This window comes from Lissotriton vulgaris, chromosome 4_1 (assembly GCF_964263255.1).
Source record: "Lissotriton vulgaris chromosome 4_1, aLisVul1.2, whole genome shotgun sequence".
NCBI lineage: Eukaryota > Metazoa > Chordata > Amphibia > Caudata > Salamandridae > Lissotriton > Lissotriton vulgaris.
In genome coordinates this window covers 1,040,772,893-1,040,795,014 of record NC_141691.1, presented here as the reverse complement: position 1 = coordinate 1,040,795,014, position 22,122 = coordinate 1,040,772,893, and the positions used below count along the sequence as shown (strand labels likewise).

Genomic DNA, 22,122 nt, shown 5'->3' with positions numbered 1-22,122 from the left:
ACAGACTATTTCACATCGCAAGTCCCATCACGAAGCCTAAGACACACCCCCATTTCTTCACACTCTGCTCCTCTTGCTAATCTTTGTTCCTCTATCTGCCACGACCTGTTTGTTCTTCTATTTTGCCTCGTGACCAAGACTGTATAAAATGTTCTGCTGTTAAAAATAAAACCACCACTTCAAGAGAGGGACTTGAGAGATTGCTCCTGTGCCCGCTTGGTGTTGGAAGCGCTCCCCTTAACTCGAGTTATTGGTCTCCTCCTCCTTCATTTGAGCACCACGGACTCCTCGCTTTGCATTGACAAGAAATTATGATTTATTAAGCATAGAAATTCAGAAATGAGGTAATAAGTAAATTTAATTTACCACATTAATTGGCGCCCGGAACAGGGACATTCCCTTTCCCCCACGCGCCGGCGATATTGGACCCTGTACTGTCCCCTCCTGACCATTGACGGACTTCAAAAGTGCACAACGCGGGGAATTCCCGCTAACTCCCTCGAGGCGAAGAGGGGGACCGACTGCGGCCCAGCATCCACACGATTCGGTGAGGAAATAGCGGAACGTCCTGAACCAAAGCCCAACCTGCGAAGCAGACGAGTCCGAGGTTCTACAAATCCCACCTTGAAACTGCGCGCCGCGTTTTTCCAAAATCTTCAAGAGGCCTTCCAGTTATTTTTCGGTGAGTACTGCTGAAAAGTATAAAGACGAACCCACAGCTTTTGTGGGGGCGGTAAAGATACGCGTTTTGTTGGTTTCTCACCTATCTTTGGTGAGGACTACTAAAACTAGTATAAAAGACGGACTCACTACCTTGTGGGCACGGTAAAGATACATGTTTTTGTGAGTTTCTCACTTATTTTGTGAGGACTGCTAAACTAGTATAAAAGACGGACTCACCTCTTTCGTGGGTACGGTAAAGATATTTGTTCTGTTTGTGTTTTCTCACTTCTAAAATCTTTGAAAGTCTTGCCATCATGCCTATTTTCTCGAAAATACGTAAGATGGCAACAAAAAGGAGTATTCTTGAGAAGGAAATTCCCCTTCCTCCTCGGGATACTCCAGGAAACTTCATGTATGCAAAACATGGTGTCGGTGCACTTATTTATTGTGATCTATGGGTAGAATATACTAAAGACCTAGAACTCAGATATAGATGGCCTGAAAATGGTAGTTTTGATACGGAGTGTATTATGAAATTAGAGGAACAGTTATGGAAGAAAAAGAGAGTCCGCCAGTCACAGAGTGACTCAGTAGAGTTATGGAGAAAAGAAGCCCATAGGAGGCAACAGAAGGAATTGCATAAAGTTGAAAAGGGTAAGAGAATGTCAGAGCAGGCCAAGAAAGAACAGTTACAAGAAATAGGGAAAGAAGTAGTTAGTGAAAGGAATAAAAGGGAACAATCAGACATTTCTACTGGTTTTTATCCTGTATTGCCATCTGCACCTGAAAACCTTAACATTGCATCAGCACAGCCTACAGCCCCACTACCAGAGGATACTTTCACCAATTTCCTCTTAGATACTCCACCTCCATATGAGGTTCCAGTAATTCAACACCCTCTGCCTCCGCCACCCCTTTTACAACATAACACACCACCTCTCACTCCAGAAGGGGGTGCCGTAGGTCCAGACCCAGGTAAAACAATTCCCGACTGCCCCTATGACCCGACTCCGAGCAACACAGGGGAGGCGGGCCGAATAAGTAAAATACTTCATGACTCCTGGGAAGAAATAAGACATCTACCAGCAATTGACACGTTTCTTCAAGCGGCCTCTGAGTTTCTTCGTACTGGAGAGAACTCACGAGCCATTAACGCCATGAATACAAGAAGATCACACCCTGTAAAAATGCACATGTATAGGTTCCTCCTTTGCTGTTTCATAAAACACATACAAGCAGAGGAAAAAAATGTACCAGTTTCACTTTTTGAATTATTAGATTCCGCATTTGACCACACTAGTCTAGAACTTATAAATGATGCACTAGACAGGTTCACCCGTAAGGTGACCCATATTCAGCAAAACTTGCAAACAAATGAAGAGAATAAGAAACTTGAGGAGGAAATTACTGAACCTACTGAAAAAGTCCTACCCGTTCGTTCTTCCGCCCCTAATTCACGAACACTCCCGCCTACATTCCTCCAAGGTTACTCTGAACGGTCATCTCCAGATGAGTTATTTGAACATACATCCAATGCATTAGACTACTGGTTAGACCAGGAACCTCCGCTTACACCGGAGGAGGAGTAAATTGCCAGAACTGCGACCCTATGGGTCTCTCAATATAAGATATATGACAATGATCTCATAGCCCAGCTTTTTCTAGCATTACCACGCTCACATCAAAGATTAGCAAGTCTCTACATGGTACAACATCTCATCACACTCAATGACACTAATTTTAAACATGATCCAAGACTCGAAGATTTTCTGTCTGACTGCGCTGATAACATGTTCCTCCACAATAGTTCAGTTTTTCTCAACACATTTATAGATTTCAGACAGAAATACCAGAAAGTGACTGGATATAGATCTCCCCATAATACGTGTGGATCAACTAATAGACTTCCTCAAACACGCCAGTTCCCCATGAGAGAGGTCCACCCCAGAACTGACACAAATGGAGCGCTACAACGCATCTTCATTTATGTACCCTTGACAAAACTTGAGTTACTAAGGATGAAAGAGATGGTTCCCTCCCACTCAAAGGATCCTGCTGGATTCTTTAAAGAATTAGGAGATGTATTAATGATGGGAACATATACTCTTTCTGATATCACAGCAATTCTGAAATTATTGTTGCCATCAGGTATATATGACAAACTAAGAGAAAAGGATTGGGAAGTAGCAGGTGAACACATTAGATGGACTGAACTTCAGAATGACGAAAATACTAGAGTAGTAGGTCAAGGTATAGGAGACAGACTAAAAGCACTTACTGGCATTATTTTAAAGGTGCTACCACAGTTACTAACAGTGAAAAAGGAGGACTGGGATGCCATTTCCTCCTGCAAACAGAAACATGGTGAAGACATAGGAGATTATTACACCAGACTTGAAAAATGTTTTGCGGTAAATAGCGGCCTTACGCCGACAAGTGAAGCTTACCCGCATCTGTTTGTTTCCAAATTAGTGGATAACGCCTTGCCAGCCATTAAGGACAGAGTACTAAAAGTAGAAAGTACCTGGCAAGCACATACACCTCCACAGGTGTTACAAATGCTAAAATATCACCAGAATCGCATAAGGGATGAAGAAGAAAATGATAAGAAACGCATGAAAGACACTAAGAGGAAAGCATTAGTAGCCCAAACTGCACCCCAGCGTCAACAGACACCAAGTAGCCAGACAAATATAAAAAGCACTTGTAATTATTGCAAGAAGATGGGACACTTTGTTAAAGATTGCCCAGTCTTAAAGCACAATTTGGCTACTGGTAAGACCCAGCCACGCCCATATCAGCCAAAACAGAATGTTTCCCAAGACAGTTCAACACCTTCAGGTCCACCGACAACACAAATGGCCCAAATGAACATTATAGACAGTGACTACACTGAATATTACCCAGATTTCTCATGATGTTGCCCAGAGAGAGAAGATGACAAACTGCCCCTAATCCCCATTCCAGTAGATCAGACAGGTCCATTTATAGAGGTCCGACTTCTTGGGGAGGATAGGAAATTGCTACTAGACACTGGGGCCAGTAAAACAACAATAAGCCATCAAGAGGTCCCAGAGGCTCCTCTCTCGGGTTCAAAAAGTATTTCTCTGGGTTTCTCGGGACAACCTGTGACAAACGCCACGTCAAAACCACTGCCCTTGCAGGTTGGTCCCCTCACGACAACTACAGATCTTATATTGACAAAATCATGTCCAGAAAACTTGCTTGGTATAAAAACATTGAAAGAATTAGGAGCTGTCATTGTTTTCTCACCTACAGATGTCAGACTATTTCTGCGAGATTTCAAGGGCCACTACACAAGTAGAGAATTAGACGAGCGTTTGAAAGATTTGCCACACACCCTTTGGGCCACTGATTCCACCACAGTAGGATGTATGGAAATAACACCTCACAAGGTTACACTGAAAGAGGGAGCCCAACTACCACGTATAAGGCAATACAAAATTCCACCTCAAGTTGAACAAGCATTAATGTTAATTATTCAGAACCTAATACCGTCAGGTGTGATTAAAGAAACAACTTCTAACATTTGCAATTCCCCTGTTTTGCCAGTCCATAAAAAAGTGGAACCAGGAACACCACCTGTCTACAGACTAGTGGTGGATTTGAGAGAGCTCAATAAATGTGTTGTTCCACAACACCCTGTGGTTCCAGACATCTCCACCCTACTCACAGCCATAGATGCGGAAGCAACGCATTTTTCAATCATTGACTTGAAAAACGCATTCTTTAGCATACCTATTCACCCAGACAGTCAATACCTTTTTGGCTTCTCCTTACAAGGACGAAGTTTCCAATTCACAAGAGCTCCTCAAGGTTTCACAGAGAGTCCAAGCGTATATAGCCAAGCATTAAAAAGACAACTAGATACTGTTCGAATGCCCACGGATACAGCCATACTACAATATGTTGATGATATCCTCATTACGACCAGATCTGACGCAGCATGTGCTGAAGCATCACTACTAGTACTAGAATTCCTAGCTGCAAATGGCCATAAAGTTTCCCCTGGTAAGCTCCAATTTTGTTTACAGCAAGTGGCATACTTAGGGCACTTGCTGTCAAAGGAGGGTAGGCAGCTTACACAGGAACGCATCCAGCTCATACTACAAATACCACAACCAACAACACAGAAACAAGTTTGAGCCTTTGTTGGTCTCACCTCATATTGTAGACAGTGGATCCCACAATTCGAACTCATTTCCAAACCGTTAGTGCAGCTGACAACACTCGAAGCTGGCGCTACTCCACAATTACCCTGGACAGATGAACACACGCAAGCCTTTCAGTCTCTTAAAAAAGCTATGTGTCAAGCCCCAGTGCTGGCAACACCTAATTACACCAAAGATTTTACATTATTTGTAACAGAAAACTCAGGTACAGCACTATCAGTTCTGACCCAACTTCAAGCAGACAATCATAAACCATGTGGTTATTTTTCAAGCACATTAGATCCAGTAGCACAAGCATTGCCTGCATGTCTAAAATCAGTAGCAGCTACTGCACAAGCTATTAGACAAAGTGATTCTATTGTATTGGGACATCATCTGATAGTTCAGGTCCCACACGCTGTAGAACTTCTGTTAAACAGAACACAAACACAGCATCTGACAATAGCCAGACTCACCGGATATGAGATGACACTTTTTCAGCCACACATTGAGATTAACGCTGCAACATTTTAAACCCAGCAACACTGTTGCCACTTACCTCTCCTACTGAAGAAATTCACGATTGTATTGACATAATTGATTTAGTGACCAAACCAAGACCAGATTTACAAGACACTCCCCTTGCTAAGGCAGAAATGACACTCTTTGTTGATGGTTCATGTATGAGACTCCCCACAGGAGAATTAGCAGCAGCCTATGCCGTCACAAATGGTACAGACACTTTAGAAGCACACAAGATAGAGATACTGTCGGCACAGGCAGCAGAACTCATAGCCCTAACACGAGCATGTCACTTAGCAAAAGGAAAGTCAGTTAACATCTACACTGATTCACAATATGCCTTTGGAGTTGTACACAACTTCGGTACATTGTGGAAAGAGAGAGGATTTCTCACATCACATGGGTCCAGAATACAGCATGCTACACTCATCACTGTCCTTTTAGAGGCCAATCAGTTACCAGAGAAAATCGCAGTGCTAAAATGTAAAGTGCACACAAAAGGAACAGATGAAATATCAAAAGGAAATGATTCTGCAGACAGTGCAGCCAGGTTAGCAGCAAACACAGAATTAAGTATACCACACCGCCAATATACAATACGAGACTCCTTTTCTGACATCCAGGATGTCCAAAGTCACGCCACACCACAGGAACTGCTAGAATAGAAGGAAAAAGGAGGGGTCCTTACAGATCAAGGCTGGATGACACCTGAAAGAGCAGTATGGTTTCTACCGGATGCCATGGTACAGGTTATGGTAAACACCATACATGGACCAGCGCATCTGGGAGAAAAAGCAATGTTAGACAGCATACAGAATATATGGCACAACAAACATTTGAGAACTGCAGCCAAACAAAAAGTTAAAACGTGCATGATTTGTAATCAGTTCAACCCAGGAAAAGGCACAAAGGTGGAACAGGGAGGATTCCAACCCCCTGACCATCCATTTGAAGTTCTCCAGATGGACTATATCCAGATGGAGAGATGTAGAGGTCACAAGTATGTGCTAGTTGTAGTGTGTGCTCTGACCAGATGAACAGAAGCCTATCCCGTCCCAGATTACACTGCAACGACAACTGCTAAACAATTAGTTAGAGAGTTTTTCCCATGGTATGGGTTGCCCGTGTCATCTACTCAGATAACGGCCAAACTTTTTCCTCTGAACTCATGAAGCAAGTGTCTCTTCTGTTAGGGTACACTTGGAAGTTTCACTGTGTAAGACATCCTCGGGCAGCAGGTCTAGTAGAAAGACACAACCAAACTTTGAAGACAAAATTGGCCAAGATATGCACTGACAAAGGCGTGGACTGGATGGTAGCCTTACTGGTTGCCCTCTTCTACATGCGTATGGTAGCCCATTCCAGAACCGGCTTATCTCCATATGAAGTGGTCTTTGGCAGACCACCAAATATGTGAGGTACGCCAAGGCCTAAAAGAATAACTGATGTTGACAGTACTATGCTGACTGACTACCTGGCTTCCTTGATGTCTGCACTCCAATCTTGTCGTTCTCAGGTTGCTGCCACCTTCCCTGACAAAACCAACCCGGAAGAACACGCCATCCGACCCGGGGAATGGGTCCTCGTGAGGAACTTCGACCGGACTAGTCCCCTCCAGCCCAGGTGGGAGAAGCCAAGACTCATACTACTAACAACACGGACAGCAGTGAAGGTCGAGGGCAGGAAGGGCTGGCTCCCCGCAAGCCACTGCCGGAAACATTTTGGACAAAAAGACACTGTTGCTGATGGCCCTGCCAATCCCACTGACATTGTGACTGAACAATCTTTATTGCCTTTGGAACTAACCCCTCAACAGGACTACAAATCAAAGTTAAGGTCTGCCATTCGGACTCTGGCTAATTAAGTCCATTGGGCGTCGGTCCAGTGGTGAAGCGGTTGGAGCATGAGAATGGATTTTAACACCTTGACTATGTGGGGAAAAAAAATGAACTCTAGCAAGAGACATAATGGTCCTACTATATGTTTAACAGTATTATTTTTCCTCATGGCAGTTATGACGTGTCTTGGTTGGATTCTCCACACTGTTTTTCCTCCAACACAACACACCTCTCATACACCCAACAGGACTCAGGAACACACCTATCATGACCTACCCCCTCATGAACAAGCCCATAGACTAGCCTTGCGAAACAATACCTTCATTCAGATGCTACACCACACTCAGCAGGCCAGTAATAGAACCAATTGTTGGATATGTTGCTGCATCCCACCACATCAGAAAAAGGGAGGGATGCCTCTTTTTCCATTCCCATTTTCTTATAATGAAACTTGTGAAGCCTGGTTCGCCCTAATAACAGCTGACGATACTACCCCCACCTCCTGCCCTGACGGAAATATTTCATGCAAGAATGGGTGGCCTTGGGGGGATTTAAACAAGGTACTCAATACTGCCTGTTACCCTAATAAGGAGGGAGATCCTCAGGCGACAGGTACAGTCCTAGAAAGTGAAGAATACAAGCAAGGGAACATGACCATGTCCTACAAGATGTTAAATACCAAACCTAAAAAGAATGCTGGTCCCCCTTCCATCTCGGTCTCACCAGTAAACGGACACCTGTGCATCCAGAAAAATGGCTCTGTTCCATTAGGACACAGTGACTGTCATACCACTATAAGTTTTGAAGACAGAGGAAAGTCCTCATTTCTAGCATCTCGCCATACTTATTTCGTCTGTGGCCAAACGGCCTATGTGCAGCTGCCCTTGAACTGGGGGGGAACTTGCTATATAGCATTTCTGTTACCCCCTGTCTTTGTGGCGCCATCCACTTACCACCGAGACCTCCTAGTGCCCCATGTCAGACATAAAAGAACGATCGATATCTCCTTGGTTGACCAAACGGAAACCTCATGGGAACAGTATACAGATTTTAACAAAGGGTTCTTCTTCTTTGTTGGCCCTGTACAGAACAGCAAGCTTATACGCAGGTTGACAAGGACCTTAGAGGCTGTTGTAAACCAGACGGCGTCTGCCCTGGGGAGCTTAACCCAGGAGCAGTCTGCCATACGATTGGTTACTCTCCAAAATCGCCTTGTCCTTGACATCATCTTGGCCGACAAAGGCGGAGCCTGTAAAATTATAGGCTCTAGCTGCTGTATATTTATTCCTGATAATTCCCCATCTGTATACACGGCCATAACAAAATTACACAAGATAGCCGTAAGTTTACATCAAGAACCTGGCACTTGGACGTGGTCTGACTGGTTCTGGAAGATAATATCGTCCTGGGGATGGCAACTGCTGTCAGCAGCAGGTATAATATTCCTGATAATAACTGGATGCTGCCTTTGCATCCAATGTGGCCCTACCCTGTGCGGTCTATGCGCTGCAAAATGCATTCCTAAACCACTTGTCCAGCAGAGAGAAAGGGAAAGAATCATGTTACAAGAATGTATAAATGATCTCATGCAAATTGAGATATATTGTAGGTACACTCTGGGGCAAGGAGGGAATGTGGAAATAAAATTGACAATTGTGCCCCATCATTTCCCTGTTTCTGCCTGACAGCCATTTTTCTCATTCAGAAAAGCACCGATTTTGTGTGTATCCTCCATTTTGTCTTCAGACCCACAAGCAAGACACCCTGCCTCTGGCACCCCCTTCATTGACCACACATTTCTGTGGTTCTGCCAATTCTGGGAACCAGCAGCAGATAGTTCCTGTTCTTAACTGTAAGACACCCTGCACCTGGCATCTTAGTTAATTGACCACCCCTTCCTGTGCTTCAGCCAATTCCCAGAACCAGCAGATAGTTCCTGTTTTAAGAAATAGTTACTGCAAACCAGAGAGCAGATGGTCTCTGTTTTACACACGATAGTTCCTCTTTTTGACTCTTGTGGTTCAGCCAATTCCCAGAACCAGCAAGATAGCTACAGTTTTACACAAGATGTTTCCTGTTCTTGACATGAAGCACGAGCACAAACCCCAAATGAGGAAGCCTCCCCCTTCCAACTGTCAGACTATTTCACATCGCAAGTCCCCTCACGAAGCCTAAGACATGCCCCCATTTCTTCACACTCTGCTCCTCTTGCTAATCTTTGTTCCTCTATCTGCCACAACCTGTTTGTTCCTCTATTTTGCCTCCTGACCAAGACTGTATAAAATGTTCTGCTGTTAAAAATAAAACCCCCACTAAAAGAGAGGGACTCGAGAGATTGCTCCTGTGCCCGCTTGGTGCTGGAAGCGCTCCCCTTAACTCGAGTTATTGGTCTCCTCCTCTTTCATTTGAGCACCACGGACTCCTCGCTTTGCATTTACAAGAAATTATGATTTATTAAGCATAGAAATTCAGAAATGAGGTAATAAGTAAAATTAATTTACCACAGAAGTCTTATATATATTGTTAAGGGAGGTGGGGACTTTGCCATTTGTTTAAATGGAAAAGTAGTGAAAATCTCCTAAAATCGTGTTTCACTACTCTAAAGCCTATCTGTCCCATTGGATAACATTGAGTTACATTATTACATCTAATAAGCGGTAACTTTTGATTGGGAGCAGGCAAAAAAGTCATGTTTGGACTCAAATGGTTTGTAATTTAAAATCTTCTTTAATGGGAAAGTCAGGATCTAAGTGGCAATTCTGAAAATGACTCTTTTAAAAAGTTTCCATTTTCTTACCCTAATCATTTGGATCCTGCTACCACTGCCTTGGGTCATATGGCTGGGAATAGCTTAGCTGTTGGGCTTTTGGCTTTCCTCCCAGACAGTAAGACAGTAAGATTCTGCCATTCATCCCAGATAGTGGTAAAAAAACAGTAGTTACCACTCTGGTATTATCTCGGCTGGATTATTGTAACAGCCTGTTTCTTAATGCCCAACAGGGCATATTAAACAAATTGCAGGTTCTACAAAATGCTGCAGCTCGGTTCATTAGGGGCATCCCAAAGTACACCCCCATTTCCCAGGAGCTAGCTAAACTTCACCGGCTCCCGGTGCGAAAGCGGATCTTGTTTAAAGCGCTTTGCTTGGTGTTTAAGGCCTTGCGGGGCCTAAGGCCATCATTCCTCCGGCAGTATTTCTTTTGGTATCTCCCGACAAGGCACCTTAGATCTGCTAATGCAGGGCTGATTGTAGTACTGCGCATTAGGAAAGCGTGCTGGGGAGGCAGAAGCTTTGTGCTGGGAGCAGCCAAGGCCTGGAATGCCCTGCCCCCGGCTCTTAGAAAGATGACGGACCTCAAGGCTTTTAGGAGAGCTCTTAAGACCTGGCTGTTCACTAATTAATCTTTAATCGACCGTGCCTATGGAGTTTTACAGAGCGCCAGGACATCCACGGGTAACAGAGTGCTGTACAAAAGTCAAAAATAAATAAATAAATAAGACAAAGGGGAACTAGGTGTCGGAGGGAAGAGCCATCCTGCCAGGATAGTTGGGGTGGAGGTATTCACGGCCCCAGTTACATTTAAAAGGGCTTGTTTCTAGTACACATGAAGCAAACTGACACCAGTCCTTGTCATCCCAGACTTTTTTGGAGCATTGGCATGAGAAAGGAAGAACTTTCCAGAACCAGATATGGGAGAGGCCTACATGATTTCCCCATTTCAAAGGCTGGCACCAGGTAAAAATACTGTACCCTCAGAGCAACTCTTCAGTAAACTCCTGGACCTGTGAATGCCGAGTCGCTGGAAGCCTTCATCGTGGTGGAGGAAGTCCCGCATGCTTTCCTTCCCGCCGAATCAATCCAGCGGCTCTCCTTGTCCGGAGGCACGGTGGAGGACGGGGAGGTAGAGTGTTGCTTTCTGGCTGCTGTAACGATCACTGAGTCGGGGACTGGGTCCATCCTCAGGAAGGCAGGGTCAGAGTCCGGTGCCCTGTATTTCTTCAAAAGCCTAGAAGGGGCGGCCCTAACCACCGCAGGCGTAAGAAATAATTCTTGTGCCGGTTCAACCAGTCCCGGGACCAAGGGCAACAGAGGGCGAGACAGGCTCTTTTTGTGTAAAGTCTCGAATATCACGGACGTCGTAGGTGTAGGAGCCGTCACCGTGATACCCAACTTCGCGGCCCCCCTCAGGAGAACATCCTGGAATGTACTGATGTCATCGATAGGGGACACCCTAGTGTCTGGGGAATCGGACAGAGTAGGGGAATAGGAGCGAGTCCTGGAAGATGTATCCGTCCTGGATCTATGCCTCCTATGGCGCCGCCTGGAACGAGTGGAGGACCTGCGCCTGCTCCTCGATCGGTCTCTCCGCCTGGAGCGAGACTTCGACCTCCTGGGCTTCGGCCGGTCCACCGGCCTGTCCGGGGTGGCCGACTTAGGCTTACGCGGTTCTTTAGACTTAGGAGTCTTCTTGGGAGGGGTCGGAAGGTGAGGCAACGAGGCCGACCTTGGTGGAACCGGTGGAGGCTTCTCAGGTAGAGGAGGCAACGGAGGAGGTGTAGTCATCCTCGGACGCGGCCCTCTAGGCAACGGAGGAGGAGGTGTTACGGACTTCTGTGGAGTATAAACCTCCGAGTGCACCGATCCCGGTGATCCACCATCCCTCCTGGGCTGAGGGGAGCCCCCCACAGCCTCAGGGCGCATAGTACGGGCATCCGGCACCTTCGACCGGTGTTCAGGAGTCGACCGCCGGTCCCTCGACGTCGAACGGCCCTTCGGCGTCGACCGTCTCTTCCTCTTCGGCGTCGAGCGACTCGCGTACCTCGACGTTGACCCGGACCATCTCGACGACGATCTCCTGTGCCTTGACGGCGACCGCTTGCGTCTCGACGGCGACCGCCTCGACGCGTGGGTGCGTCTCGACGTCGACCTTGACGACGATCTCCTTCGCCTCGACGGGGAACGCCTCCGTCTCGCCGGCGAGTGCTTCTGCGTCGACGGTGGGCTCGACGACGAGGATCCCCTCAACGACGATGAAGCCTTTCTGGAAGGCGATCGACGGTATTGCCTCGGCGGCGTGCGTCGACGCCGATCCTGTCGACGTTGGTCCTGTCGACGCCATTCCTGTCGACGCCGATCGCTCGACGTCGACGCCGAAGACAGCGACGACGACACCGTCTCCACGTCCGACGGCGGCCTATGTAGGTCCCTCGACGTCGACGGTCGACGTGTTCTCGACCCAGAGCCCTGAGGAGAAGGGGAGCTGGCCTTGGACTTCTCTCTCGACGTCTTGGAGGGTGCCACCGACCCAGACGGAGAATGGGGACGTGTGCTGGGCTTCCTGCCCCCGGGGAGCCCCCCAGGGGCCTCAGCATGTCCAGACCCACCTTGTGTCTTCTGTCTCCTTTCTTCCAGTCCCTGAAGCCTGATTTTCTTTCTGTCTTTCAGGGTCCTGCCAGAAAAACCCTGGCAGATCTCACACTCCTCAGGGATGTGGGAAGAGGGAAGGCAGAGAATACAGACCTCATGGGGATCTGTCTTGGCCTTCTTCCTGGAGCACTCCGGGCATTTATCAAATAATGCAGGCATTATTTCGACCAAAGGGTGCCACAAGCCAAGAAGAAAGCTGTAAGGTACAGATAAAGTACACAAAAAACGATTTTAGTGTAAAAACACCAACAAAACCCTTGAAAAGGGAGAGCTCAATGCTCCAGGGTCCTGCTTGCAGGAGCCGGAAAAAAGAACTGAAAGTAAGAGAGACCTGCAAGGCATTCTGGGATACTGTGAAGTTCTGGAAAGTTCTCTTAAAGGCACAGTACCCTGTTCTGAGACACATAATGGCAGCCTATGGGGCTTGTCTGTCCAGGTCTTCCTCTCTATCTCCCAGAGGGGTTTGTACTGAAGAAAATGAAAATCTGGACAGGCTTTGCTGTTTTGTGGATTTTTTGGTGGAATTTCTAGCTGAAGTACTGGACAGTGTAGCCTGTTGGGGGCTGCATTATATGTCTTAAAATTTTCTCTTAAGTGTCTATGCATTTCTGCATTTTTTGACACTGTAAGAGATTATTTTTGATTGCTCCGGGGTCCACGCACATGGGTGGGACTATTCACTAGATTATGACTATACACAGAGATCCCCTACTACAGAACATTGTTTACTGGAGCGCTTCCTGTAGGGTCGCTGTGTGCCGCGTTCTCCGCAGATGAGGCAGACTGCGGGGGTGAGTGCTGACTGGTGTGCCATTGCTCGTCACAGTACTCCTATGTGTTTTTACGGCACTTCACAAGGACGCTGGGGTGTCGTGCTTGCGTCAATGTCCGCTATCTCCACTTAACTGCACTCTCGCTGGATGTGAGCCCTGCCAGCGGGGGTCGTGGGCAAAGCAGTCCCCTTTCCTCATGGTGGCAGCAGGGGGGCCCACACCGGCACTCAGGGCCTGGCCTGACTTTGCGGGTCGAGACTCCCAGCTGAGGTGGGTGTGTGGGTGTGCCTCAAGTGTTGAGGGCGGCTCACTGTGTGGCTGCAGCACACTGCAGGCAGGTGGACCGTTGCAGAGGCCTCTGTAGACAGGAGCCATCTTCCCATCTCACCAGGTAGCCATCGGCTTGTCTTGGCCGGCCACTGTGCAAGCAGTAGGAGTGGAAGTGCCTCGGGCTAGGTTTCCCTCACAGGGCGCAGCAGAGCGGCAGCTAACAGGCACACAGGGTCAGACCCCTTGACGCCATTGTATTGTTGTGGGCCCTGAGCCCACATGCTACTAATGATGGACACGGGCACACCGTAGTTGGGTACTGGAACTGACCCAGGGAAGGTTTGCCTGGCCCCTTTTATTAGCAGGGTCACCTGATCAGTGACACCTGTGATGGGATGCTGTACAGTATGCAGGGCCGGACTGGGCCGGAGCGGGCCCCAGGCAATCCCCCGTTGCGCCACACGGGTGAGGGGCCGGTTAGGGGCCCCTGGGGGCCGTTTTGTTACAGGGCCATTTTTGCAGCATGGCAAAAGTGCTTGGCCGGCCGCCACCCCCGGTGCGGGGGTGGCGGCCGGCACAGCACTTTGCCAGGTCTGGTTTTTGGTTCCCAGTCCGGCCCCGACAGTATGGGTTGACACCAGGCGGGACACTAGAACGTGTCCAGCCTGTCCTGACACTACACCATGGCTTCTAGCACAAGCAAGAAAAATTACCTTCTGGGTCCTCCCACTTGGTATGGACCCTGATGCCAGTGCACCTGCAGCGCTAATGATATCTATGCCCTTCGCCATTAGGAGTCATGTTTAGGCAGTGGTAGAAGTGGGCGGGGACGGAAGGGCACGGCGCGCCCTTACTTTTTTAATTTAACATAGTTTGTTCCCCTACTTCTATATTTAAAAATTCGTCCCAGGATGACAGGAATGGTACGAATGTATAAAGTATGTCGTGATTGTCCAGCCCTGTGTGATGCAGATTGAGGAAAGGGGGGAAAGCCTCTGCTTCCCCCCTTCCCGTCTGTATCTGGGCCCAGGAGCCTGCCCGACAACACTGTAGGTGAAGTGTTTCACTGTAGGAGCAATTAATCAGCAGTGAAACCGGCTCCCTTTGATAGCCCGGCTGCTGCAGTTATTTACACCTCATTTAGTGAGGCGGGCCCCCTACCTGCCCCCACTGTGACCAATACAATGGTCACATCAGGATGTATTTACGGCAACACCCTTTTGGGGCTCACTCAGACTGATGACACCATAAAGAATTCCTGGCAGACGGTGCCCAAACCTTGGTGCTTTTAAAAATAAGTATTTACAATGCAATAGGTCTCGCATTTGCGAAATTTTAGGGTAATGGTATCGTTACTGACAATGACTTCTATTTATCTGTTTTCAAAACCAACACAGATAAAAGGTTTGTCAATTACAATGCCAATAGCTCGAAGTCTCGCAAATGCGAGACATATTCCACTGTAAATGCTTGTCCATGTTTGTAAAAAGCAAACTTTGACAATCTTGTATACCGAGCGCTGTTTAGTAAATTTGCAGTTAAAAAAGCACATACAAAGAAAATCACAGAAACATGTAAAAACAGCAAACAAAGCAAGAACTTAGGGGCAGATTTACAATAACTGACGCATCCCCAGGGATGCAACAGTTATTGTGCGCCATGCCACCGCCACCATGGATGCGCCACATTTACAATGCCGCACACCATGGGGCAGACACCGCACAGATGCGTGACGCATCTGTGCCGTAAAAGCAGCCCATTGCTGGAGTTGCATCGCAAGCGCGACGCAGCTCTAGCAATCATCTGGGGTCCCTATTCTCACAATGCTGTGTCAATCCTTACGCCTGCTTCAAGCAGGCGCAGGGTTTTGACGCAGCATGGGCCCCAAAGTGACTAGGTGAAATCTTGTAGATTTCACTGCGCCGGAACGTCCCGCCCTGCACAAGAACGCTTCATTCTGGCGCAGGGCTTTACAACCTGACGCATCTGGGAGATACGTCACGTTGTAAATACCCCGCACCATGGCGCATCTTTTGCGCCGCCGCTGCGTCACAAAAGTGATGCAACGGCGGCGTAAAAGAGGCGTAAGGGGCTTTTAAATCTGCCCCTTACAATGTACAGAGAACACAAGGGGTTTCCATACAATTTATTATGATCTCTGGCCAACAGCACCGACCCTTATAAACATACTCATGAAGCAATGTACAAAATTTGCCCAGACACGTGATCAGCGGTTATTGAACTGAACTGCACTTCTATTAATTTCACATAGTTTCACTGGACCCGGTTAGAAGCATTAGGCAATGCAGTCATTAACAGCAAAGAAAAAGGTTTAAAAGCTGACATAAACAAAAACCCAAGAATAATGAACGTTGTCCAGCTGGATTTTGGCATAGGCTGGAAACAAAATGGAGAACATCTATGTTCACTGCAGCTAGAATTGGCATCTATTAGTCTATATTGATTCAAACTAGTATTTAACCAGTGCAAATCCCCTTCTTAATTACATACATTCTTTATTTTATACATTTTGTATTTATCATATGTACAATAAACAACGGATAGGATGCAAATGGATCCAGTTTCAACCACTTCATACCAGTTCAGGTATAGCCATTTATAATTGTTCAAGTAGAATTTTCACCACAGTAAGCCAACTGACCACAAGCTAACAATTTAAGGCTTAACAAAGGTTGTTTTTGAAAAAGTTCTGACGATTCACAAAACTACTGTATAAAATAATAATGTATTTGTTTACAATGGTGAACACTCTGGCATTCCATACAGCACACAAGGTCTGACCCCTCCTGCCCCAAGGAAACCCACACAAAGGAGTGAGCCATCAGCCACACATAGGGTGAATTACAAGAGTCTTTCAAGTCTAGCCTGCAAAGCCATTCAGAGTCATTCCCTTCTACCTCGCCCAATGGGTAGTGGCTTTGAACACTCCCATTCGTTCCATGAGATCAGCTAACCATCATCTTCTCATCGCGAGAAGCCCTGTCTTGCCCTCCAATGTGCTACCTCAAAGTTCAAACTCTTTCGACTACTCTGAACTCTTCCATGGAAATAAATGTCTTCCAAATTACATCAGGGGTACACTCTTCCTTACGTAATTCAAATAAATAAATAACTTGGAACAAGCTTCCCCTATATCTTAGAGGTATGTTGAGCCTTATGGACTTTCGAAAAGCTTTAAAAACCTGGCTGTTTACTGATTAGCATGACACTGGTTCGATCCTCAGGCAAGATTTCACATAGCGCCAGGACACCTACGGTTAACAGTAGCTCTCAACAAATGTTATAATAATAATAACTCACCTCATTCAAGCGAGGTCTAACTCGACCTTCAACCTCCCACCACTAGCCTAGTCCTTAAATGTAAGTATGTATATATAGTATATAACAGTAAGTGCATTATCATTATTTGTATGCATGGACGTGCTATGCTGCAACGCCTCAAAACATTTTTTTTACTACTGGCACCCTATGCAAATACCTATCCTTAGATTTAAAACTAAATAAAGGGAAAGCGCAACACAAAAATAAACACGCGTCCGCCATTGCCAAAGCCGGCTGGGGGAGCGCAAAACAACGGCTGGCTTCGAAGCTGGCATCTCACAAGTGTATTTAAAGTAAACAGCAGGCATTATTAAAGCGAAAGCGCACATGGCGCACTGCTGCAAATACAAACAGGATGGGTGCAGTTTCTATGCGCTCTGACGTGCCTTCTTCAGCAAGACTGGAATTAAGTAAATAGTGCATCCAACCTCTTAATGAAAGGTAGAGAGCAGGGACACATGTAAGAGGGGCAGTCCTGATGGGAGGTAACAACAGGCGACAGGGGGGTACTAAGGAGGGACTAATAAGCCTATTAACAAACCAAAGCCCAACATTTACAAAGGACAGTCACAAAACCAATACAAAATTGGGAGGGAGAGTGGATGAAGCTTCAAATCTATACCTCAATACATCATGTCTCGGAGAGACAACACAAGCGATGCCTAGGCAAAACCTAAAAATAACTGTAGAAAACATTTAATGTTTATCAGCTGTTTTCCTTATTTTATTTTATAAAATGGGTAATGCTGCTCTGTCTGTGTTCAAGGATGCGGCCTTTTTAAAAATACTGTTTACCTTTTTTAAGGATATGAAATAAAAAGCAGCCCTAGGTGTCTAGTTCTGTGACACTCGAGCACCAGAGCCACTTGTGTACCCCATCAAAGGTGGGACTGTGAAAACAAATAGGCCCAGGCACCAAGGCAGGACTGGTGTAAAGGGCATCGGGTGGGAGGCAGGAGGCTGGAGGGGTGAAAAACCGGCCCTCAGTAACAAAAGCAGCAGGACTGTCCAGCACAATTTCTCACTTCTCACTCTCAAAAATTAAGTCACATCCAGGTGTTTATAACTGGGCACATTTGGGTTGTAGCTGAAGGCAGTGCAAGTTTATCTCAGTGGGGCAAAAGGCGTTCAGGGGGCTGGGGGAGGGGGGGAGATGTGGCACTATGGCCAGAGCTAACAAATTTAAAACTGGAAATCAGGATCGGGCTTTATGACCAGAACAGTCTCCTGAGGGAGCACATTCCCCTACTGGACCATAGAAGGCCTGGTCTCTTAGCACTAGCAGGTGGACCCTACCGGTGGCCAGGGCAGGTTAACCTTGAAACCCTGTCCATCACAATCCATACTGAAGTTCACCTCCAGTTTTGCAGGCAGGCCTGCGAAGCAGCACACCCTAGATAAACAGAGGCTTTGTCACTGAGGTCACAGGGCCCTTGAGGCCACTCCGCCTCACCCATTGGTACCTCCATTGGGTTTGTTCCAGCAGTAGAAGTGCAACTCACCAGGGATCGACAATGCAGGATTTGCACGCACACCAAACTAAGGGACCTATTTACGAGGACCTTGCATCATGTTTGCAACACAGAACGTGATAAATGCACAACGCAAATCTCCAAGTCATATTTATGAAGCCACTCATAGCCACTTTGCATAGGTTTGAATAGTTTCATAAATTTGGAGTAATGCGACACAGCGCAAATCGCCGCTTTGCCTTCCTCTGCACTAGGCACACTTTGTGGTGGGTGTTCCCATGCACCTCCCATGGTTTTTGATGCATTCCTAGATTTACAAGGACTTGAACACCTGGGAATGTATGGAAATCTTACGCCTCCCCAAGGGAGGCACAACAAGGAGAAATATCTTTGTTTCTCCCTGTGTTTTTCTCTTTCTAGAGACAAATGGCATCTGGTTCCACTTATAAGAGTATTTGGGACATTCTGTGATTGAAAACGTATCCCACATTGTAAATGAATTTTAATGTCATTAACTCAGATATTAAACCTCAAATAAACGTGTATCTATTGGTTGTATTAAATAATGTTATAAGCTGTAACTGGTCAGTGAAATGGCAAACATACAAAAAATTGGTATGTTTTGCTCTTTTTAGCCACATCTCTTGACTCCGCCCACTTACCCAATCCTCTGTTATTCCCGCCTCCTGATACTCCGCCCACAGTTCCCCTACTTTTTTTTCCCCACTTCGACCACTGTGTTTAGGGGGTACAGTATCATCACAGCCTGCACAAGGGCACGAAGTCCAGCAAGGTATTAGCCTGGGGCAACTTTTCTGCAGTGGGCGCTTTCGAGAGGCAGGGCCAGCTCTCACTGCACTGCATCCTGCATTTTGCGGCCTCTTTTTTGAAATGAGCAGAAAACACAAGTGTGGAATACGTACGCATGTATGTGTGATGGGCAGCGAGAATTAGAGGATATTGACTTGCGACAGGTCGTCAATCCACTCCCCAGTTGTCAACGCAGAGATAGTAAACAGCCAAGTTCCTATTTCCAGCTTTTTGCCGCACAAACACGTCATACGTCACGTAATGCGACGGAAACTATTAATTAACAGCTCATTTGAATGTTCCTCTCCAGTAATTTGTCTTAGCAAGTAAACTCTTGCCAGCCTTTTCCAGATGGGGCCTCAGTTTGTGTTTGCCTGACGAGTAGGTTGTCAAGTTAATTTATATTAACATTTGCAAACATGCATCGGGATAAATGTCAGAACTGTGCTTCGACTCCATATCAATGAATTTAGCTGTTGGCTTGAAGCATTTAATTCCTATATTTAGACTTGAATAATAACAGCGGGCGCCTCCCGGAGTACATGCATTACTGTGGAAAGGATGTTATCTCTTTGAGGTATTGCTTATCAGTGCATTCAGATGTGTGTTTTGATGTGTACGGTCTATAATTTACCTAGGGTAAGAACTGTTATGAAATAATGTCTGAGGCAACTAATCCACTGTGTCATAAAAACTGCATTATGCTAAGGAAAGAAAACATAAACATCTGATTTGAAGGAAAGTTACACTTTTGTCAGACGCGAAACGTTTTTAATGTTCTAAATTTCACATCAAAACATCACAAGAGAAGCAATTCAAAATCATCGAATTTCAGAAAGCGCAGGAACCTGAAAGACAGAGCGCTGATTTTTTTACTTTTTCACATTAGCGGCTCCCAGAGGTAACAGTGTGGGGCGATGAAGCGGGGTGGGGCTGGGTGGGGGGTAGTGGATCCCGACATACTTTGGCAGCTATTTATTTATTTATTTACGTTCACCTTTGCCGTTGTATGTTGTACTGCACCCAGCCCCGCCTTACCGCCCCACAGCGTTACCTCTGCAAGCCGCCACTGAGAATCAATCAATGTGTAACACAACTATAAATAGAATAAAAATGAAACATAATGGATAAGGTATTCCCAACAGAACATTACAATTACATTATTTCACGTCACCAATCAGTGCCAATATGCAGGGACCAGGACGTGGGCGTATTCCTTATGTTCTCATGGACCACCAGGTGGCTTGCACTATCCTTTTTATGCCAGTTTAGGGATATTTTGTTCCTTATATTATTGCCTTCCTGAATGATACTTCGCCATTTTTTTCAAAGGTTCAAGTGATCACTTTTAACCACTTCTTACTACATGTTTCATCACTGATCCACTATAAAAATGCTAAGTTCCCATTTGAGATACTTTTCCTGCATACTGCAGTGATCATGGTTTTATTTTTTTGTCCAAAGCCATGGTTTAATGCTTCCCAGTCCTCACCCTAAAAATAAAAAGAATCATGGCTTTCTTTTTCTTAAACAGCCTGGTGCATACTAAAAGAAGATAACTGTTCTTGTAGGACACAGACCAGGGCGATGCTGAATGGTCGCCTGGAGTCTACTGTGAATTGAATGGCCATGACTTTAAGATGGGATACCTTTCACCAGTGTAGTAGAACCTTGGCTGAATCTGGGGGTTCTGTAATGGACGGCCGTGGGCTGCATCCAGAGGTTCTGTAATTGACAGCCCTGGGCTGCACCCTGTGGTTCTGTAATGGACTACCCTGGTCTGCCCCCAGGGGTTCTGTAATGGAGGGCCCTGTGCTGCACTGGGCAGTTCTGTAATGGACGGCCCTGGGCTGCACCCAGTGGTTCTGTAATTGACAGCTCTGGGCTGTACCCGGGGGTTCTATAATGGAGGGCACTGGACCGCACCTGGGGATTTTGTGATGGACGGCCCTGGGCGGCAACCAGGGTTCTGTAACAGACAGCCCTGGGCTGCACCCGGCGGTTCTGTAATGGACCCCTGGGCTACATCCGGCGGTTCCTTAATGGACGGCCCAGGGATGCACCAGGGGTTTCTATAACAGATGGCACTGAGCTACTCCCGGGGGGTTCTGCAGTGGACGGCAGTGGGCCTCAACCAGGGGTTCTGTAACGGATGGCCCTTGGCTCCACCCGGTGGTTCTGTAATGAACCCCTGGGCTGCACCCAGAAGTTCTGTAATGGATGGCCATGGGCTGCACCTGGGGGCTCTGTGGAGGAGAGCAGTGGGCGACACCCAGGGGTTCTGTAATGGACAGCTGTGGGCCACACCCGGGGGTTCTTTAATGGATGGCCCTTGGATGCATCTGGAGGGTTCTTTAATTGGCCCTGTAGGCTGCACCCAGGGGTTCTGTAATGTACGGCCCGGGGCTGCACCCGGGGGTTCTGTAATGGACAGCCCTGGGCTGTATCCGGGATTCTATAACAGATTACCCAGGGCTACACTTTGGGGATTTTGTAATGGACGTCCCTGGGCTGCAACCAGGGGTTCTGTAATCGGCTGCCCTTGGCTGCACTCGGCGGTTCTGTAATGGTCGGCCCTGGGCTGCACCTGGGGGTTCTGTAATAGGCGGCCCTTGGCTGCACTCGGCAGTTCTGTAATTGTCGGCCCTGGGCTGCACCCGGGGGTTCTATAACAGTTACCCAGGGCTACACTTTGGGGATTTTGTAATGGACGTCCCTGGGCTGCAACCAGGGGTTCTGTAATAGGCGGCCCTTGGCTGCACTCGGCGGTTCTGTAATGGTCGGCCCTGGGCTACACCTGGGGGTTCTGTAATGGACGGCTATGGGCTGCTC

At 46.9% G+C, this 22,122-nt stretch overlaps 2 protein-coding genes across 2 annotated transcripts in view; both read left to right on the top strand.

The window, feature by feature from the left end:
- Positions 1-22,122, top strand: part of ADCY2 (adenylate cyclase 2) — a 3,890,318-nt gene that overhangs the window by 2,441,093 nt on the left and 1,427,103 nt on the right. The gene's annotated exons all lie outside the window — the stretch shown is intronic.
- LOC147722839 (uncharacterized) lies at positions 1,005-20,913 on the top strand. The gene is made up of 4 exons (XM_086966585.1): positions 1,005-1,317; positions 3,136-3,438; positions 7,349-8,629; positions 20,825-20,913. Exons 1-4 carry the CDS (start codon positions 1,005-1,007, stop codon positions 20,911-20,913), a joined length of 1,986 nt encoding a protein of 661 aa, XP_086822711.1.

Bases quoted from the DNA above. Each gene is read 5' to 3' on its own strand.
- LOC147722839 (XM_086966585.1), top strand. From the start codon at position 1,005: ATGGCAACAAAAAGGAGTATTCTTGAGAAGGAAATTCCCCTTCCTCCT. The intron at 1,318-3,135 runs GTAAGAGAATGT...TTTCCAAATTAG, and splicing joins ATTGCATAAAGTTGAAAAGG to TGGATAACGCCTTGCCAGCC. The intron at 3,439-7,348 runs GTAAGACCCAGC...TATGTTTAACAG, and splicing joins AAAGCACAATTTGGCTACTG to TATTATTTTTCCTCATGGCA.